At 42.3% G+C, this 20,915-nt stretch overlaps 1 protein-coding gene across 4 annotated transcripts in view; it reads left to right on the top strand.

Moving 5' to 3' along the window:
- Positions 1-20,915, top strand: part of LOC113641789 (teashirt homolog 2) — a 46,562-nt gene that overhangs the window by 3,205 nt on the left and 22,442 nt on the right. The window contains exon 2 of one of the 4 annotated variants that reach the window (XM_027144780.2): positions 20,420-20,458. The exons of 2 other annotated variants lie outside the window; for them this stretch is intronic. In XM_027144780.2, coding sequence (XP_027000581.2) covers positions 20,420-20,458 — 39 coding nt within the window. Of the gene's footprint in view, positions 1-3,245; positions 5,374-20,419; positions 20,459-20,915 lie in introns of those variants that run through there. One more of the 4 variants, XM_047807152.1, reaches the window with a different exon arrangement.

Below are 20,915 nucleotides of genomic sequence, written 5' to 3'. Positions count from 1 at the left end.
ATAAACAAATTGTGCATTAATATTTCATCTTCAAGACCTGGGATGTGCTATCAGCGGCGAATATTCCGGGCCCGTGTTGTCATTTCTCTCCGCCCGGCTCTCCCCCTCTCCCCTTTCTTTTATTCTTGAAGGCTTTTTGCAGCTGTAACTCATTTTGCTTGATGACTTTACTGGGGTTATAGAGAGTGACGACAAATTGATTACCTGGCAGAGCAAGAATGGAGCAGGGAGAGATGCAGGCTGACACTCATGTTATAATAATATGCTTAATGATGTGTGGAGGGGCGAACAAGGGGAGAAAGAGAGAGAGAGGTATTAAAATAAGACCAGAGAAGATGCAAGCAATGAGTTTTTTTTTTTCCTCATTTTCAATTCTTTTGTGCAGGCCATAAAGATATAGCAGTACTCCGTGGGTGAAACGGCTGTTATTGTGTTACGTGTGCTATCTGCAGCTTATCGTTCCACATTGTAAAAATACAGTCACTCGGGTGAAGAGTAAAGAGCCCTTGCTGCTGAACTACTCAATTAATATTTGTGGCCTGACTTTGAGACAGTCAGCGTTCGCGTGAAGGTCGGATATATTTACCTCGGTCTATATATCCACCCTACCTGCGCTTAGAGTTAAGGATTAATTATATGACAGTTAGGGTGTAAACTTTATTCGAGAAATGATCACTAACCTGGGTGGAGCGCTTTCCTCTTTTCCTCGCATTCGGTACACCGGGTATAAATTAGGGAACCGAACATTGCTGACGACGATAATCTCATCGAACAGGTTTCATTTCAACGTAGCAGGTTATTACATTAACGCACCGGCGCCTGTGCATTGTTTTCCAACCTCCACTTATCGCTTTCACAATAGCTCCTAGTTCGAACCGTTAGCCCAATTTGCTGTTAACAAGATAAATTGGAGAACAGACAAAGGCATTAAGTGTTGCTGTGCCAGTAAGTGAGTGACAGCGGCTTCTGGGAATTGGCTAACTGTGAGTCCTCCTAAGTGGTCTGTTCTGGAAACATCTGAGGATCAAGGCAGATGTTGTTTGTCTAGTCTAGGTAGAAAAGGCAGTCCAGCGCAGTCATTTGCCTAAGAGCCATTTAAGCTCAAAGGGGGGAAAAAAAGGCGTTCGATACTCAGGCATGGACGCATCTGCCTTATTTACCTGGCTCAGTTTAACTGCTTTTGTATGATATTGATTTAGAGCGAATGTCTTTTCTTAGAAAATGTGCAATGTTCTGATCTGATTTTGTTACAATCCATAGTTCTTATTATGGTGCAAGCCTTGATCGGTTGCAGCCATGTGCTGCACAAGACATCCCACTAATTCCTGTTTTGTTTGTTTATGTCACTATAGTAGTTCAACCACAGAGTCTGTCATCCGGTTGTGTGGATATGATGTCATGGTATTTCCTCTGGTCTACTGGGTTTGGACAGTTTGGCGCGCTACATGCGGCCGAACCAGCAGACGCAAGATGGTGCTGCATGTACTGTAGGTGAGAGAAAAAGAACAGCGGCGTGCCCCGGAGGCGCCGTTCTCTCCACTCCACTCTGCCGTGATTGGTCCCGAGGCGGGCATACTGCTGCCTCGCACCCGTGCCACCTCGCCTTCCCTCAGAGACCTGCGCCAGTTTCCAGGCAAATGACATGATTTGATACGCCGGCGGGGGCAATTGGGCCAGCTAATGTTTCCGCACGATCATCCCTGTAAAAAAAAAATAGAAAAGGCTATTTCTTGTTTTTTTTTTTTTTTTTTTCTCCGTTCCTCATTAAGTGTGACAATGGCGAGGTGATGGGGAAGACTTTATTGCGGCCGGACTAAAACTCATTACTCCCTCCAGACATCCAGAGTATAAAAGAAATTACAAAACGACGTTTTGTCCTCGTCTCCTCAGATAGCCGGCTTGGGAGATTGAGGTCGGAGGAGCAGCAGTCAGGAAGAGAAGTCGATTCCTCGAGCGAGAATGAGGCGAAGGGTGAAAGGGGCCTAACAATGACACAAAACACTTTTGTGCTCCCGTTATTTGATTACTAGCAGGAATTCTGGGCGTTTTTTACACGTTTCAACGACAGCGCACGGAAGGACCTGCATCGAACACACCTGCGCCGCGTGGCTAAAAGCGTCCTGGGCCCTTAACAGCTGTTTAAGGACCTCCTTTTACCTCGAAACCCCTCCCATCCTCAGTGAGAAAATAGAGAGGAACAAAGATTTGGTGTGAAACCAAAGACATTCGATATTGCGTTAGGCTAATAGTCTGCCCACCTCAGGAGGCCATATGGCTCTGGAGTCGTTCAAAACAATCAGTGTAGGGTCATGTTTCCACCTCCAGATGGATCTCAGATGGAGTGGCTGTATCAGGACAAGTGCCGGGGGCGAGGATCAAATTTCCGACTTCTGTCATATTTACCTCAGTTCCCAGTGATAGGATCCTGTTCATACAAACACAAAGCTTTATTCGGTCTAAAATGTGTCACAGTCGCGAGGGGACAAGAGGAACATGTTGTACCCATTACCTAATACCCAAGACGATTTTCTTCCACAACATAATCTGAATGTCATTCGAATGACAAAAAAAAAAAAACACAGCTTTTTCTGCATTAATACACAAACCCCGATGCATCTGATGATCCACACGCTACGTTCTGCTGTGTTCTGCGTTCGACGTGAACAGCCGTAAACAAATCACTGTGTGCATCCAAACCATAAAGTTTTGGTAGCCCGTCCACCTCCAGCACTCCCCGTCCCCCACTCCCCCTTCACCGCTGACCTCCCCGTCTTCCCGTAACGCATCCTTCTCGTCCACCGGCCGCACGGCGCTGAGAAATAGCGTCGCTCGAAAAGCCAGAAACTTCATTAATCTGAAAATGATCCGTAGTGTACCTGGTTTGCTTCCAATCAAGTGCTTAATGAGTCTCAATTAAGATTTATTATGCAAATTAACCCTCGCCCGCTACTATCTACGGGTGCAGGAGCTATGACAATATTTTGCTAATGGTGCAATCTGTAACAATTAGACAGGAAAACTTTCGCAAGACTACACACCGATGAAGAAGAGTGAGGTACACAGGTAAAAGCGCTATATTTATCATGTTATTCTGCATCCCGTTCTTTAATTAGGCCGAGTGCACCGTGTCTGCTGAAATGAATTGATTATTCGATCGTGGATGCGTAATGGATTTGTGTGTGATTTATTTTGATTTAAAAAAAAAAAAAAAAAAAAATCTACCCAAGTAGAGTTTAGAACTGATTGGATACGATGCTCGGTTTACGATATGAGAGCGTTTGTCATATTTTTAGTTTTTAACTACCATTAAGTTTCAACCTTGACTCAGAGGCGAAGACATTTAATTAAAGGGTCTGAGAAAATCGTGGCTTGAAAAAAAAAGAAGAAGAAGATCTGGAGTGCTTCGGCTAAATCTTTGCCCAGCAAGCGTTCTGACCATCTCGCCACCTGGCCGCCGTCCAGACAGCTCCAAGCCCCCCCCCAGTGCTTTTTGCGTTTTCATTTAACATGGCCGCTGATGGCTTCTCGACAGCTTTATTACCAACATGTTTCATGACAAGTTGTGCCACGCAATTACACGAGAGCTTATTTGACGAATCAACCTCACTATCCGTACTGTACGAGCTCGACCGCCTTTTTCACGCCGTACGCTCGCTTCTGCCCGAGAGCTCGGATCAGACGGCCCACTGCGCGTTCGGCTATAAGGACCGCATGACCTTTTAAAGAACTTGGAATTATTTAGCGTTTAATCGAATGTAATGTATGTGTACTGTATATATTGAGCAGTAGATTTAAACCATTTTGTGAACAACTCGGAGATTAGATACAAACTCTCTTTTTTTTCTTGTAATAGATGATATTTTTCTCCACAGTAAGCTCAGCATGTCTGCTCTGGTACAAATCTCTAGGAAATGTCAGCATACTTGAGCCCTGATACTCCTGAAAATGTCAGTATAGCTCACCTGTATAAATCAAAAGAAACGCCTTTTCTCTACGTGTATACTTTCCGTTATATTCAAGGACCAGTCAAAAAAAAAAATGCAAAAATTTTTTTTTCCCCCTGATTAACAGTTGATTGTAATAACCGTATTCTCCTACATAATGTTTCAGAGCGTGGAGTTTCCAATGCGAGAGCGCCTGCCGTAATAAAACGTCTTGTTTATGCGTGTCCTTGCTGGGCAACGAGACCTCGACTGCGTGGACCGCTCCATTCTTCTGCAAATAACAGCTTAATTGAAACTCATTAAAAAGCCGTGACAGCTCAGGTGTCCTTGTAGGATATAGAATAATTCAGTTGTACTTACAACTTGATTAAAGGAACTCGATGAACATATTAATGGTTTGATGGCTCGCACACTAACCACGTTAAACTGTCGAGCCTACGGACACGGCAGACGTCACCGTACGTGACGTGTCACGTCGAAAAGGTCACGATCAGATGATAAAGCGGCTTATCGACAAGCAGCTCCACTCGGTTGCATTGCGTTTGTTTCAGTTCAAAAATTGCACCGATTTCAGTCAACAACGCACACATCGTTATCATACAATACCGAACGGACACAGTAGCGTGGACGCAAGCATTCAGCCTCGTATGTATACAGTGTACAACAGACAACTATTTCAGGCTATTTTGCGGGCATTTGGAAAGCATCGCAAGCTCCTCTGAATAGCATCTGGTTTTGATTTTGTGTTAAATCGACTACAGTCGTGATAGATAGATAGCTAACTGGTGTAAGAAGTCGACGAATGTGTTTTATCGCTAGGGAGTTAGGACAATCACCTCAGCGACTCAGAATTGCCGGCTGAAAAATTCTCACCGTAGTCTGTGTAACTAATTAGCATAACCGATTTATTATCTTTTTCTAGTATAGTATACATGTCAACAGCTAACAGCGTGCGCTTCAGCGTTAAACATCTGTCTGCCTGAATAAGAAGCACGATCGTTTCTACACCCTCGCATGATAACTCCAAGGCGACTCGGTGTGTACGTTTGACATACGGATTCTTATCAACAATAGCCAGATTTACACCATTACATAAAGGTAGTAATGAAAGTGTCCGAAAGTTTATCTTCCCCCGCTCCAGGAACGTGGAATTCCCAGTGAGTCGGACAAGCTGTTGGGAACATTTGAGCTTTATGCAGCAGATGAAGAGGTTCGCGCAAATCAAGACCATCCGCATGTACGTCGAACATCACATACCCCACGTAGCCATCAAAGAGCTAGCCAGCAAACATCGGCAGGGCTTCAGCACCGACTCAGTGGGGTCTCTACTCTCTAAGGACTCTGTGAAAGATGCACTGGTGCGTGCAGCTACTTTAGATTCGTTCCAGGAATCTCCAGAGGACGGCGAGTCGCAGATGGGACGATCCAGGTATATCGGAGAATAAACAGTTCAGTATGTACGTTCATTACACGCACTTCCAGGAAACAGAAACAAATGGATATGACTGATTTACTGAGTAGTGACAAATCCATGCAAAATACACACTGAACATTATCCCAGACTATTCAAACTGTTGTAGAAAGGACATTAAGTACATATATATTATTTACTCTCCGGTGTCATACAGCTGAGGATGAGGTTCCCATCTGTGTCTGGTTCCTTCTCAGGGAGTTTTTCCTTGTCACCATCACCTCAGGCTTGTCATTAGGGATAAATATTAGAGATAAATAGTAATTTAATTTCAAACTTTAGACTTTTTATTCCGGTTCTATGCCTCTGTAAAGATGTTTTGAGGCAATGTGAATTGTTAAGATAAATGAAATTGAATAGAAGAGGAAGAGAGGAAGAGCTGCTGCTGCACGAACACTGAGAAACATCTCTGGACTGGTCGCAATACGTTGTATATCAACTAGTCAGATATTGGCACTTACATATTCATCTTAGGTGATCGTTTAACAGCATGCGGTTGTACCGAATATCAGCGTCACAAGGGTGATAACTCTGCTGTAGTGATGCTTTCACTGAGTTTCCAGAATAGAGGTTTTAAATAAACGGTGGCATAAGACTCTGTGAGGTCGTATGTGAAAAGTTTTAAGGTTTCTCTGTAACAAGCTGCCTTTTCCTGTCTTACTCATTTCAATCGAAAGAAGTGACTCGTTTGTTGTCCGTCATAACGCAAGCGGTAACAGGAACACGTTGTCAATGTGTCGATCTTTTAATTTAACTCAAGTGCAACACGTCATTAAGGGAAGCTCAGCGCTCACTATCTTCCTATAGCATCACGCTTTATTCCTCTTGCAACACAGCGCTATCTGATGCTATCAGTGTTTAAATTTGTCATAGTTTGTCCGTTCGAACTACGTCGGAGCTTTGGCTCACCGCAAGTGGCAAGTTTCCGATTCAGCCGAGACTTCTCTGTGGTTTAAAGGGATCCTGTTTTCCGGCTGATGAATATCCCTTTAAACATATCAGTGTTTTTAATCCTATTGAGAACTGATCGTGATCCTTTTGGCCGTTATACCAAGTCAGTATCGAGAAGCGAGTAATTCACATTTTTTTTCTCCATTAAAACACATTTGGTCATCTGTCTCGCTGTCATTTGTATACAATAGGCTGAATAGTATTTTGACGAATAGACTTAACTGGTATTTTTATCTGGCTAATGGGAATTTTGCCCCAAATTGATGGCCCTTATAATGAGTATATGACTAATATTGTAATTTAGGATGTGGGCAAACGAGAAATTATGAAATTATGCAGAGTTACAGTGAGCTGATAAAATGAGCTCACTAAAGATCTAAAATAATGTCATTCTTCCAATTAATTGGGTTTCAGGAAACATTCTCCAGCTTAGCAAAAGATTCAGTCTTCTAGCAATCGGTTAGAAGATTGGAAATTAGTCCAACAGATTTTCTTACAGCCAACTGAAACCGAACATGTTTCACGCGGTAAAAGGATCGAACGCCGTTCTAGTTTGGAAAGTCGTCAGCGTGTACCGACGATTCTGCATCAGAGATGCTGGTTAAGATGTTACAGCCATGCTGTCACGGAAGAACGATACGAGCAATGAAAAAAGAGAAAAAAAAGAGACATTCCTGTTATTTCTACAGTCAGTACACAACATAGATACACAACGCTGGCAGGATTCCAGAACATAATTATCCCCATTTTGCTTAATATCAGCTTTAAAAAGTCGCTCTGTGAAACTTCACATGGCACGAAATCAAGAAGTGCTTGCCGAACCAAATCAAAATCCCCCACACATCTGGCCTCATCCCTCAATCTCATCATTCCTCTGACATTTCAACGAGCACGTCTCTCTTCCCCACCACCACCATTTTGTAAATTTGAAAGGGGGAATTTCCTCAAAGGAGGGATTTATGGCTCCGAGCTGGCTTCACATGATTGATAGCGCACAGTGGAGCCTTTGTACAGGATGATGCATGCCTCGATGCGGGCCAACTGTATCTGTCTGAAACAAAACACGATGCCAGGCCTTTCAGTGCGCTCTCGCTGTTTGATTCAGCCAGAGGAGGGTTCCTGTAACCTCAGTGTGGGTGGACTTTCTGGATATGAAAGGGTAAAAGTGTTGAGAAACTCGCATTAGCGTGTAGGAGATCTAGCCAGGAAGTAGGTCTGGATTTCAACTCGGGCTCGGCTCAGAGTGTTTCACAGGCTTAACTATAATTCGAGCGTTTCACATCTAAAGCGCTGCGTAGTTCCATAGAAGCGTGTCAATGTAGGCACTTTCCAAGGGGACAAGAGATGACCTTATTATTACATCAGGGTCTTATTCAGATTCCCAGGAATCAGTCTGTGGGGACAACACTTTTTTCCATCACACGCACACATTGATTTTCCAAAACTAGAACATCGTAATCCACATTCATATTTATCCTCTCATTAAACAAACAAAAACAACCCTGTGTAATCTGTAGAAGGTTTTCCAGTGTGAAACTGCCAAATACTTCAGTACTTCAGTATTTCAGTGCTATGTACTTGTTTCTTGTCTGTCAGGGAAAGAAAAAACAACGCTGGTGATTCATAGCTCAGTTCAATAAACATTAAAACGACTAATCACCTGCCTTCAATTTGCTTCTTGACTTTTGCCTGTGTATCCAAACTAGCAAGCAATTAAACTAGTACAAATTTGTAATAGCTTCAAAATGTAGCCTAGTAACAACAACACTAAATAATAATATTAATAGTTATTGTTGTTTTGTGCCCAACGTAAAGGACTATATATTTATTTAATTAGAAGGAAAAAAAGCAAAACAAGGAAGGACAAGAAATAAAATCTGATGCTAAATCTTACCATTTATGAAATGTTAGCGTACTTCTCAAACATTACTACAACAATATAATTAAAACAGTTAGAAAAATCGATCCCACCATCCCCATGTTTCATTACTGATAACTCCACGCTGTGGCTGAGGTTATTATCTCATCCACCTTCGAAGTCCCACCCTAATTTTCCTATTCAACAGTTGATGTTATGTCCAGCCTCCTCTCATGTCTGCCCACCTCTTCACAAGGCTCCCTCACACTCGTCTCTTGACCCTTCACTCAGTTCCCTTCTTCCAGCTGTACCTCTCAGAGCTGGAACGGCCACCGTGGACGCCTGCTTGCCTGAGTGGAGCCATGTGTGTCTGTCCTGGGAAAGCTGAAGGGCTTGCTGGGATAAGCGCTCTAATACCTGCCATTACGCACCCGGAGGGAGTCATTACAGCTCGGCCCATTCGTTGCAGATCACAGGCAAATGAAGGCTGCTGCTCGTCCGGTTCCGGACTATTCCCATACGAGAGGCAATGAGCATAGGCCACTTCCTGTCAGCACCCTCTACTACAAATCTAGAAAAATCTACAAAACTATTTCAGTAAAAAAAAACAACAACAACAACCTATTGCTAAAGGCAGGCTATCAGTGGTTTAGTCACATGAGGTTGGATTCCATCTGCTTACTAACACTGCATGTGACATATACTGTATCACATTATTTATTACAACACATCTTTTGTTGAATTCTCAACAATATTTGAAAGATCCTGTGCTTGCAGTTTGGGCTAATTTAAGTAGTTTGCCTCAAATAATTCTTCAAGGCAATTTTTGAGAAAACCGGCAGCAAAACCAAGTCATCAAAACTGTAGCAAAATAGTACAAGCATGAATTTTTGTATGGATTTGTATGTGGCTCATGTGTGTAGTACATAGACTGTCGATCGCTCGAGTCTTTTTAGTTTATACAGAACGGTGCAGAAAACAAAAAACATCCAGGGAGCAGCAGGGTGGAGGCTTGGAAACAGAGATCAGAATCAGAGATGAATGGATGGATGGACAGATGGGTGGAGAGAGAGAGAGAGAGAGAGAGAGAGAGAGAGAGAATATACTAGTATACAGAATCCTGAACCTCGGGTCAGGTGAGCTACAAATGCAGGAAACCTCTGAAACCTCACTTTGGTCCTCACCAAAGGCCAGGACTCGGAAGTTCCAGTTGACCCTCAAACTCGAGAGGCAAAATAAAAACATCAGGAGAAGGTATATTAAAAGCAAACTAAGTTCAGGACAAACAGAGCACCGTTTCCTGGCGCAGGGCAGGTTTTCACATCTGAGTTACTGAAACCTATAACCGCAGATCAGTATCAACAGGATACTACTCTTCTGCAGCTCTGTTAGGATTAACTGCAACCTAAAGCAGGTAGAAAGCTTTAGCGTGGATTTCTGAAATTCATCCGTGTCACTGAAAAACTTATGCAAATGACTGCATTGGCACAACGCTTGCGTGAGACGGCGGGGGAGGGAGACGTGGCTGAGGTGCGTTCTATTTTAGAGAGGGACTTCCTGGTGATCATTCGGATACACGGAGCCATGTGCCAACCTGCTAGCAGATGGCCTGAGGATGATGTGAGCTTATTAGTGCAGTTCAACAATGTTCTCCATCTATATACAACCCCCCACTTCACTCACCACCAACCCCACACACCCCACCCACGACATCTGGAGCATGTGTTAGGACACAAAAGATTCAATTGGGGTTTTATTGGTGTGTGTGTGTGTGTGTGTGTGTGTGTGTGTGTGTGTGTGTGTGTGTGTGTGTGTGTGTGTGTGTGAGCTGATAGGAAGCGCGAAAAAATTGAAAGATTTATTATTTACTATTAAGTAAAGACTTGGCAAGCTGTAATAAGAACATCATCAGTGGTAGAACCAGTGTTACTCTTACTACCCTCAAGTTATTTATTTATTTATTTATTTGTATTAATTTTTTTTTTAAGAGACACTCAACCTCCAAGAAAGTCAGTTCCTGTTAGCGCTTACGTTATTACAGTCTTTTCTTCCATTTCGTTCCTGTTCCTGTGGGCTTTAGGTTGTTTTTATGTTTTTATGTTTTTTATCTTTGGACAATACACTCCAGTGCCAGTTTATTAGGTACACCAGCTTTATACCTAGATTCATGTGCTGGTTTTATCAGATACACTTACCGACTGTTACCGACCGTGGCTTATGTGTTGTCGTGGCAGATCTTTCAGCCCCCCTCTACCTCACCCATCACTAGAACTGAACCATCATATGACAACCAGTGACCACATGCGATCTGAAGGTCTGTTCTCAGCCGGGGTTGTTACGGCACCGCACTTTCACAGACGCTCAGCTCAAAAAGCACAAACGCATTATTGTTGATTCCCGCTAAAGCAATCTGTTTCACACTTCCCTGTTGTTAATTATTTTTCTATAACAGCACAATCCTGCTGCGCTTCAGTCCATACTTAATGTACGGCTCAAATGTAGAGTGAAAATGTGTGTGTGTGTGTGTGTGTTGCATTTGACCAGGCTTTGGCCCCTGTGTCTCTATTTTGCCGGGACCTCTGGGACCTCCTGAAGCCTCGATTCATGACTCATTGCTTCCTGCTTGCTCCACTCATACTGATCAATCACACAGACTTGTGCATGTGAGTGTGCGTGTGTGTGTCACCCCACACATGTGGCCTCCACAGAAAGCACCTGCTTGATGCCCCTCCGCTGAGGTGCTGTCACTTTGGCGTGCTTTTGACTAATCTTCCTATTTTGACTCCTGCTCTGTGTACTAAGGGTTTGTGCATGCGTGTGCATTCGAGCGTTCATCCAAGATTGAGCGATGGGGCTTGCAAATGTATTTGTTGTCACAAATCGGACGCGTTTACAAGAAGAAACATTTGAGGCATTTTAGAAAATTGTGTGTGTGTGTGTGTGGGTGGGTGTATGCAGAAGAAACATTTGTGCTGGTGTGTACTGTATGAAATCATATGGACATGTTTTTGTGCATTTTTGTGCATGTGTGTGTACGCGTGTGCAGCAGCAACATTTGTGTTGGTGCATACTGTATGAATTCATATGGATGTGTGTGTGTGTGTGTGTGTGTGTGTGTGTGTGTGTGTGTGTGTGTGTGTTCATGTGCTTGCACGCGTTCATGCCAGAAATTGATTTGTTGTTACAAATTAACCTTTTTTTTTTATTTTTTTTTTATTCCTGTTGTTCTCAGTATTTTCCGTATGAAACATCTGCACGTGCTGACTGTGTGTTTGTTTCTGTGTGTGTGTGTGTGTGTGTGTGTGTGAGGTAGCAGTCACTGTCCAGACGCCTCCTTCAGGGAGCTCATCAGGCTTCGTGTTCCCTTCCCCTTGCGCCTCGGGCCATCCATATTCATTTCCTGCACTGATTTAGTCGAGATGAAGAGAGAAGGCTGGCTTTTCTTCCCTCCCTCCTTCTTACGTCTGCAGTCTCCTTTCTGCTACCTCACATGACACCATCGTAATTGTGTTGGATTAATACGATAGTTCAGTCGACCCACGTCAAATAGGAGCAGCTTTAGAGCCTTCGAGCTGCTGCCTGCCACTCAGTGACTTTAACATCAACGGCGTATTTCAAACTGAAGTACACAAAAACAGTGTATACCTTTATACTGCCATCAGCTACATTATAAAGTGATCTTTAAACCAATTTGCTATTTGTTTTTTAATATCTAATTCATCCTACGACCATGAGATAAACGCCTGGTGACGTATGCAGTGGGTGTATAAAGTGGTTTGTAAATGTAAAGCACGTTAACAGGAAAAAAAGATGGAAAAAGCAACATAAAGTCTGAAAACAATTCAGAAAATTTTGCAGAAATGCTAAAGACAAAACACTACAGCAACATATAAAAAAAAAAACAACAGTAAATAAAATCCTGAAACGTGAAGGCAAATTAAAAGGTAACAGCGAATCAGCAAATAAAAAAAATGAAAAAAAAAAAAAAACCAGAAAAATCAGGATCATTTCAGATCAGAAAATATCAGAAAATCAGCCGAATCGGCAAATTTAGGAAAAAAAAACTTGCGACAGCAAAACAAGACCGTGTGAAACACAAAAGCACATCAGAACATTCAAAATCATACAAAAAAAATTACACCGATTGAGAAATGCAACATCAAATTAGAAAAAACAGCTTCACAGCTTTAGAAAATAAAATTAAACAGCCAATTCGCTAAAAGTAAGAAACGATAACCGCAAATCAGAAAAAAATCTAACAACAAAAATTAAAAAAAAAAAATAGCAACAATCTGGGGGGGAAACGGTGGCTTAGTGGATAGCACGTTCGCCTCACACCTCCAGGGCTGGGGGTTCGATTCCCGCCTCCGCCTTGTGTGTGTGGAGTTTGCATGTTCTCCCCGTGCCTCGGGGGTTTCCTCCGGGTACTCCGGTTTCCTCCCCCAGTCCAAAGACATGCATGGTAGGTTGATTGGCATCTAAGGAAAATTGTCCGTAGTGTGTGAGTGTGTGAGTGAATGAGAGAGTGTGTGTGCCCTGTGATGGGTTGGCACTCCGTCCAGGGTGTATCCTGCCTTGATGCCCGATGACGCCTGGGATAGGCACAGGCTCCCCGTGACCCGAGAAGTTCGGATAAGCGGTAGAGAATGAATGAATGAATGAATGAATGAACAACAATCTGGAAACAAGATTATAAGTGATTATAAGTGAAAATTCCTTATTGCACATGACATGCTTTTGTTGGTTATAGAACTTGGAGTATGACTGAAAAAATTGATATAGTAGTAAGGTATTACGTTATAACCGGAAAGGTTTTTTGTTTGTTTTTCTTCTCTCAGTAAACCGACTTTTATTCAGGCATGTTTCGAGTTTTCGCACATACGTCATACAGTGTGACGTTGACAGCAAATCTACAGTCATAACCATCATATGAATCCGATGCAGTTTAACAATTCACATCGTCTCAAAGCGGCTATACGGAAGAATAGAAACAGAATTAAAAATGCTAAAGTCTGAAATTAAGTATCTCTAACGTTTATCTCTAATGACAAGCCTGAGGTGACGATGGTGAGGAAAATCTCCCTGAGATGATACAAGGAAGAAACCTTCAGAGGAACCAGACTCAGAAGGGAACATCATACACTCGTGTTGTATTTCTAGCGTCGGGTTCATGCTGCTATTTGAATTTCGGTTCATAAGCGACGATCACGATATTCAACAAAAGCCACATGCAGATCTTCAGCCTCTCGACAGTGTTATATCAATATCATAATGAAGCTTTGCTTGATCTTTCCTTATGCATGATGTAATGGTTTAAATATAAACACACTAAAGGATTTAGTCAAACAGATTGGACTTATAGAATAAGTAAGTAAGTAAGAAAGACAGACCTGAAAACAAACACATCATGTTTAAGGAGAGTTAAGGAGGATGTATTAATATTACCATGTACAGTCAGGAACTGCTTGGTGGCAGAGACAACAGCCAGCAAACAGAAAAAGGAAAAACAGTGAGTCAAAGAAAAAAGACAGCAATCGCCGAGCTCAATCGACTTCCCTTTTTTCACCCTTTGCATCGTCTGTAAACCATTTTCCACTGATTTTTTTTTAACCACGCAAGAACACTGCAATGTAAAATTGCGGCGCTACAATACAAAAGGCGCAAAGGTTGGACTAGTAATTAAATGTAATCAGAATAAACAGTGCTGGATGTGAACTGCAGTGTTTGACTTTATCCACAACACCATACTCTACTGTGTGGATACCAGACAGATCAGATTTACAGTCATTTACACTTTAACAGATTGAGCTTAAGTTAATATGAGTCATGTATGTACTCTGGGCTTATTATCCTGCCGTGCCTTTTTGAATCAGTTTTGTCCCTGGGCTGTCTTTTGATGCGCACCGTTCTGAGTGTCTGTCATCTCGAACAAAGGGGAGACACGACAAGGCATTGTGGAAGCCGGATGATATCGTTGCATTAGCCGCACCAAAGTGAATCAAACCCGTGATTAAAGCGGTGGGTGTATCTTTTTTGCTCTTCCACACGAGGAAATTGACAGTAATAAAAAAGAAGTCAGATGACTTAACTCTGTAATTACCAGAGCGCTTTGATGACGCTGTACGGTTTTAGCGCGTGCTCTTTAAAGGCTGCCACTGTTGAGATTAGTTAAGCTTCTCCAGAAGCTTCCACAAAGAACTGGGAGCTGCGCGGTGTATTAACTCGAGACGCACGTTGGTCTATTTTAAACGTGTTTCTTCTGTTACTAAACCACACACACACACACACACACACACACACACACACACACACACACACACACAGATCGAGGAACCTCAGGCTTAGATCATGAGTGGTAGGAATGTGCAGCTGCCTACAGGCACAATGAGTAAAAAAGGGTGTGTGGTTTTGCAAACAGCCCACACTGATCATTATTCATGAAAGGCAGTCATATGAAGGCTCAGCCTTATTTCTCTCAGAAATGTGCTCGTATTGATGAGCAGAAAGAAACGCTTTAGTCAGACACGCAGCATGCACATGACCCTTAAATCTGGGTTTCATAAAAGTAATCAAACATGACAGTCTGTGCTGTCAGAAGCAACCAGTGCAAATAGTTATTATTTTCATACAACAGCTGGCTTTGAGGCGTTTTATTCCTCTTACACCACAGCAATTTGCTGCTGATTGTTATTCCTTTTATTTAAGAACGACCGACACGGCGGTGTCAGCGTGCGTGGTGGAAAGTGAACAGTCCGAATTTCTCGACAGCCCCGTAAAAAAAAAAATATGTATTTTTAAACACGTCCAGCTTATTTCTAGAATCTTCTAGGCTGTGCTCGTGCCCCGTCTCGCCGACTCTGCTTTCTTCTTTTTATGTAAGTCAGCTCAGGCAAGTGCACTCTGAAATTTTGGCCCTCGAGTAATTGACCCGTTTTGATAAACGCCCCTGAATGACACGGGAATAATTCACCCTAAAAGTTTGCACTGTCACCGGGATGAGCTAACTGTCTCGCACAAATATATGGGTGCAATTTTCGAAATAGGTTTATGGCGATCCTTGGGAGAGGAGGGTGAGATAGTGATATTACCGACTTTATTACTGCAGCCGAACATCATCCGGCACCTTGCCCTCCCTGTATCGCTGTCTCTCGATTCCTTTATATCTCTTTTTTATTTATTTATTTATTTATTTTTTACTTCTCCGTCTTTTATCATACCAGGTGGTTCAGTAGAATAACAGCCAGCCTATAAGCTGGAGATATAACTGAACGGGTTACAGTAAACATTTCCAATAGTCATCGAGGGTGTTGAAGATGAGAGTATTTTCACTCACTGCATGTAAATATTCCAGAAGAATCATATGAGCTCCGTTTGTACCCTCGTAGGCCTTTAGTCCTAGACTATATTTGCATCAGGCTGACAGCTTTGACACTGTGGTCTAGTTGAGATGTTGATTTGCTGGGATGTTGGACTTCTTGTAAGATCAGCATATTGCAGTATTCTATTTATTTCCATTTCCGGATAGAAGCGAGTCGCAAAAAAAATAAAATCTGAATAAAATCACAGCGCTTACTGTAATAATCTAGAGAGGACAATTCATAAACCCATTAGCAAGCCCATTTGGAATAGCAAAAGCTCTGGAGTGGGAGCTCTAATGTACTGCCCAGTCCTTTCTCCATCAAATGTGTCTGAGTTCGCACATTTGTGTGTTTGTGCCATCGGTAAAAACCTAAACGTGTCGTTTTCTAAGCTTGTTGTTAGGATTTTCACATACAGCGCTTGTATGTTGTCCATGCAGACTTATTCATCTGATTAGTAAGAGCCAATGTGTGTAGTGCAGCGTTTGGTGCAATTCTGTAGAGGCGCGTTACGGATTTTGTTTCGTGATAGTTTTTGAACATCAGTCGTTCAAAGTCACTAGTAGGGTTTTGGTGTGTTTTTGAAGGAGTACGACAAGGCTGGACGCAACGGCGTGTAAACTCAACCGTTTTACTCTAAGCTTTCCAAGTTTCTTCATTATTACCATTACGAACGTTTATAGCGAGAGTCATAACCACCTCAAACAACCCCCCACCCCCCATCCAGCTACACACACACACACACACACACACACACACACACACACACACACACACACACACACACACACTCCTGCCAGACAGAATGAACCACAGTGAGGGTCTACACCAGGAAGTAATAAAAAACAATTAGAGCACAATGAAAGAAACAAGGCTAAGACTTAACGAACAGAATCCATGCTAAGACTTCGCAAAGAAGCAAAGAAACAGGTGGATATAAATAAAATGACTCACAGGTGGAACCGAGAACAGTTGAGTACAATCGAGATATACACCAATCTCATCGACCAGACCCAATAGAAAACAAAGAGCACCTGGCTGTATTAACAAACAAAATAAAAACACACACGACTCAAAATAGTACTGATTTGTCCGCTATTATTACTCCTGCTACTAATAATCGTAAGAAACCCGGCGTGTTTTTTTTACAGGACCCGAACACAAAGCAAAAAAAAAAAAAAAACAGACAACTAACAAGATGATTTATGAAGATGAGGTAAGAGAAGGACAGTCATGTCCTTTACAGACCGTTACAGAGTCGGTTGCCAGATCCTCATTTAAGCGGATATAGAATTGAAAGGTTTATTATATAGAAAATGAAATTCAGGATAAAGATTGAGGATACTGTGTTCTTCAATTTATTTTTTTTTTGTTCTAAATGAACGCTGCCATGTCACACACTGCTTCCCACAAGGCAGATCAACAAAGTCTCTTTAATCGAAGTCTTTAAATAGGTGTGGACAAAAGGATCACTGTTGCAATGCCATCCAGCTCTCATGCCACAAAAACCCTGCACCACTCCCTTTTTGGCTGCTGGTGAATGTTCCCCTTGAGCAGGGTTGATGGGTGTTGACCGAGGCCTGTGAATGGGCCGTGTTGACTGGCAGCAATCAGTCATGTGCACTGGAATAACCTAATGAAGCCCAGGCCTAGATTACTGTGGGATCTTTCTAAGCTCTCAGGAAGGAGCACAAGATTTCAGTCGTGCTGTTTACTCAACGCCGTCGTCCTCGAATGCGATTCTTTTATATAACAGTCCTTTTCATTAAGAAGCATCCCAAATCACATACTTCTGCACTATTCTATGCCATTCACACGTTGTATAAATAGAGTAGTGTGTTCCCACTGAAAATCTCAACAAGACGGAGTACGCTTCAAGTACACGAAGAAAATAAAACTGAAAAAATAAAACAACAACAAAACAATGTGGAATGCTGGATAATTCATGCTAGCGGAAGAGGGGCGGGGCTTCCAGGCCCTCGAACAAATTTTAACATGGCAGATGACGATCCGGTTTACAAGACATCTTACAAATGTCATGTTTGATTTATTTTCCAGCAGTTTTAAAATTCTGCGTACATCACGAACGGTAGCAGTAACATTATGTGCGTCTGACGTTATTTGCGATCGACAAAGTGACAATTTTGAGAGATTAGTGTTCAATAGAGACCAATGCTACTCTCTGGGCTTACATACACTAGACAGTAAAGAATATAGTGCATAGTCTAAGTGTTTAGTATGTTATTTGGGAAACTGCTATTGGGGATGTGGTGGTCTAGTGGTTAAGGTGTTGATCTACCAACTGGAAGGTTGTGAGTTTAAATCCCAGGTCCACTAAGCTACCACTGCTGGGCCTCTGAGCAAGGCCCTTAACCCTCAGTTATATAAAATGAGATAAAAATGTAACTGGCTCTGGATGAGGGTGTCTGTTAAATGATGTTTATCTATTCTGGTGCATCTTGGGAAACTTTTTTATTTAGAGTTTGCCCATGATTGGTGGTATTTGGCTGAATTTCTTGTAATTCTTTCAGCTGGTAGCAGGACTGCCCAGTCTTGATACGTGTGTTAAAAGCCTTTTATGGTGCTCGCCGCAGTCCCCAAAATTTGCACAAACCGGAAAGTCAAAACATAGATCGCCCACGCGAAAAAAATTGCCGAGGAGTCGCTTTGAACAGGCAGCTTTTTGAAAACGGTCAACGTTTCAGGCGCCGTATAAAAACAGTCATTAAATCACCCGGTCAGGGAGCAGGCAAGATGATTCAGAACCGTAATTCAGCATTGGGAGGACAGCACAGAAGTTTTAATGCACCCCACTTTTAAGGGAAGGAAGGTGAAAGGACTCAAGAAGTTTGGGGCACACCAGCAAAAAAAAAAAAAGTTTCACAGACAAATGAGAAGCAGGGGAGTGAAAAATGCAAAGCAGATGTTTTTTGAGCCATTTTAATGGTGATGAAACATTACCGATGCCATTACTAAGCTCTTTTATGGCTCCTTTTAATACTCTTCCTGCCTGAGGTAAGGAACCCCTTGTGGTGCAAAAGCAGCCTCTTTGCTTTCGAGCGACAATTTGAAGCCATTTCCAATTCATTTTCTAATCTGCCACAAGGCTTTGCAAGATTTCCTTTGCAATTATTATTTCTAAAGAGAAAGAGGGGAAAATAGTCACTGTACACAGGTAAACGTGTCGTAGTCTCGTGTGTGTATTTTGTTTATTTTCAAATATGGTGGAAGAGTAGGGAAAAGAAATCCTTTGGCTTATTGTAGCATCTGTTTACATTCACTTCATATTTTTAAAGACAATGACTTTAAATGGTGTGACGGTACAGTAGCAGCATACAAACTCTTTTAATATGAAGGTTTAAATAGAATAATTAGCACTGATTTTCTCTCACGGTCTAAATATCATAGACATCTAACAAAATCTAAAAAGTGGACCTATTTATAGTCATTTTTTCCAAAGTTCTGGTCATTTTTTTTTTTTGTCAAAAATACAGCGACAGTGACGTGGTGCAAGTCAGTGCACAACATAAAACGTCTAAAATGTAAAATAGTAAAAAGTGCTGGATCAAGTGCTATTTTATAAGCTGCAATATAACAAGGACGAAGCCACACTTCTGAAGCGTAACAAACGTACACTGATGTCACGAATATATTCATCTTGGATTATTTATGAGTCTGGATGGCTGGTGTTAGAGTTCACGATGTCATTATTGTAGATACATATCTTTCATTTCCAGTTGTGTTTTTGTACAGTACAGTAGAGTACACGGAACCCTCGAGTCTCCAGGAACTATTCTGCATCCTTGTAGGACGTTCAGAGAGATAATGAGAGACTCCTTCCTGCTATTTAAGCGTTGATTATAAAATACAAGACCAGGTGCCTCAGGATCAGTGCCTCACGTCTGCTGCCTGCATTAACCCACGTCCAGCAAAAAGCTCACAGGAGCACTTCGACAGGGCCGAAAAACGAGCAGGAGATGAACTACAAGGCCGTATATCACGCCAGTGCAAACGTGCTGCTCATAAATATCTCCGTCCCCCCCACCTTCGCAAATGGCCTCTGTGACGGTGATGGCGAAAGGATGTCGCTGTCGGAGTGATTGAAAGACCCTCGTCCTGGCCCTGGGCATATCCTGGAGTGGGAGGCCGCACACACACACACACACACACACACACACACACACACACACACGTTAGTAGTGGGACAAGTGTGAAATATTCATAACGGTTAAAGTGTACAAAACATTATTCAAGTTTTCAAGACTTATTGTTAAAGGTTATTATTTTCAAATACAGATCTGATTATTTGTAAGTATTTAAAAACCAAATGTGATGTCGTTATAAATGTAGAGAGATTCAGAAGCCCAAGCTGCATACAATAAATTCAGAGTGAGCCAGTGAAGAAAGGGCAAATTCTTTACGTCCAGCCAAATGCCAGCTTCTCTTCTTTGTTTCTGTTTTTTTTCTTCCTTTCCCCTCCCTCTTTCATTTCTACATCTTGTCGTCTTTCTGTCTTTCAGAGGCACAGACAGAAATCTCAGATAATCAAGGGCCAGTAATTAGCCTCACTTGCTTTATTATAATTGGGGGCAGGGGAAGGTTGTTCATTCGCTGAGATTTTTTACCCCCTTCGATAATTGCATACTTTTACCTTGCCCAAGTGGGCCTGCTGATTTCCTCTCAGAAAAAAAAAAACCTCGTCATCAGCGTATTTCAGCACTGCTCTGTGTCTTGGGTTTTTTTTTTAATCCATCCTCAGTGGAGGGTGGACGCCGCTTGGTGTCTTTTTTTTATTTTTTCCTTCTTCCTTCTTTTTTTGGTCTGTCTCCTTTCTTAGACGGTGGAGCCCTGACGCTGTCCAGGTCCGCCCTAGTTGGTGAGTGAGTGTGCCGTCGAGAAAGGGAGAGTTTATTTCCTGTTCTTGTGAATCATATATCAGTACAATTCCCCACTGAGCTGTTTGGCAACGGTGGAATGACGGGTGTCATTTATCACACGGCCTGAAAGAGGTTGTGGGAAAAGGGATTTGAATTCTTTCAGAGGTGTGTGTGTGTGTGTGTGTGTGTGTGTGTGTGTGTGTGTGTGTGTGTGTGTGTGTGTGTGTGTGTGTGTGTGTGTGTGTGTCCTGAATCCTCCTTAGTGGGGGGATCATTAAATGAAGGGGGGTTTCAGTGCTTGCTCTCTCTCGTGTGTGTGTGTGTGTGTATATGTGTATGTGTGCGTGCGCGCGCGTGTGTGTGCGTGCGCGCGTATTCAAACGCATCAGCAAATATTTAATGGTCAAACTACACAAAGGGATCTTTTTGTTTTAATGCACATGTTTTGGGTTAGAA

Source organism: Tachysurus fulvidraco, chromosome 23, assembly GCF_022655615.1.
Source record: "Tachysurus fulvidraco isolate hzauxx_2018 chromosome 23, HZAU_PFXX_2.0, whole genome shotgun sequence".
Classification (NCBI taxonomy): domain Eukaryota; kingdom Metazoa; phylum Chordata; class Actinopteri; order Siluriformes; family Bagridae; genus Tachysurus; species Tachysurus fulvidraco.
Note: the sequence above shows the minus strand (reverse complement) of the source record. Positions and strands in the feature narration are given on the sequence as shown.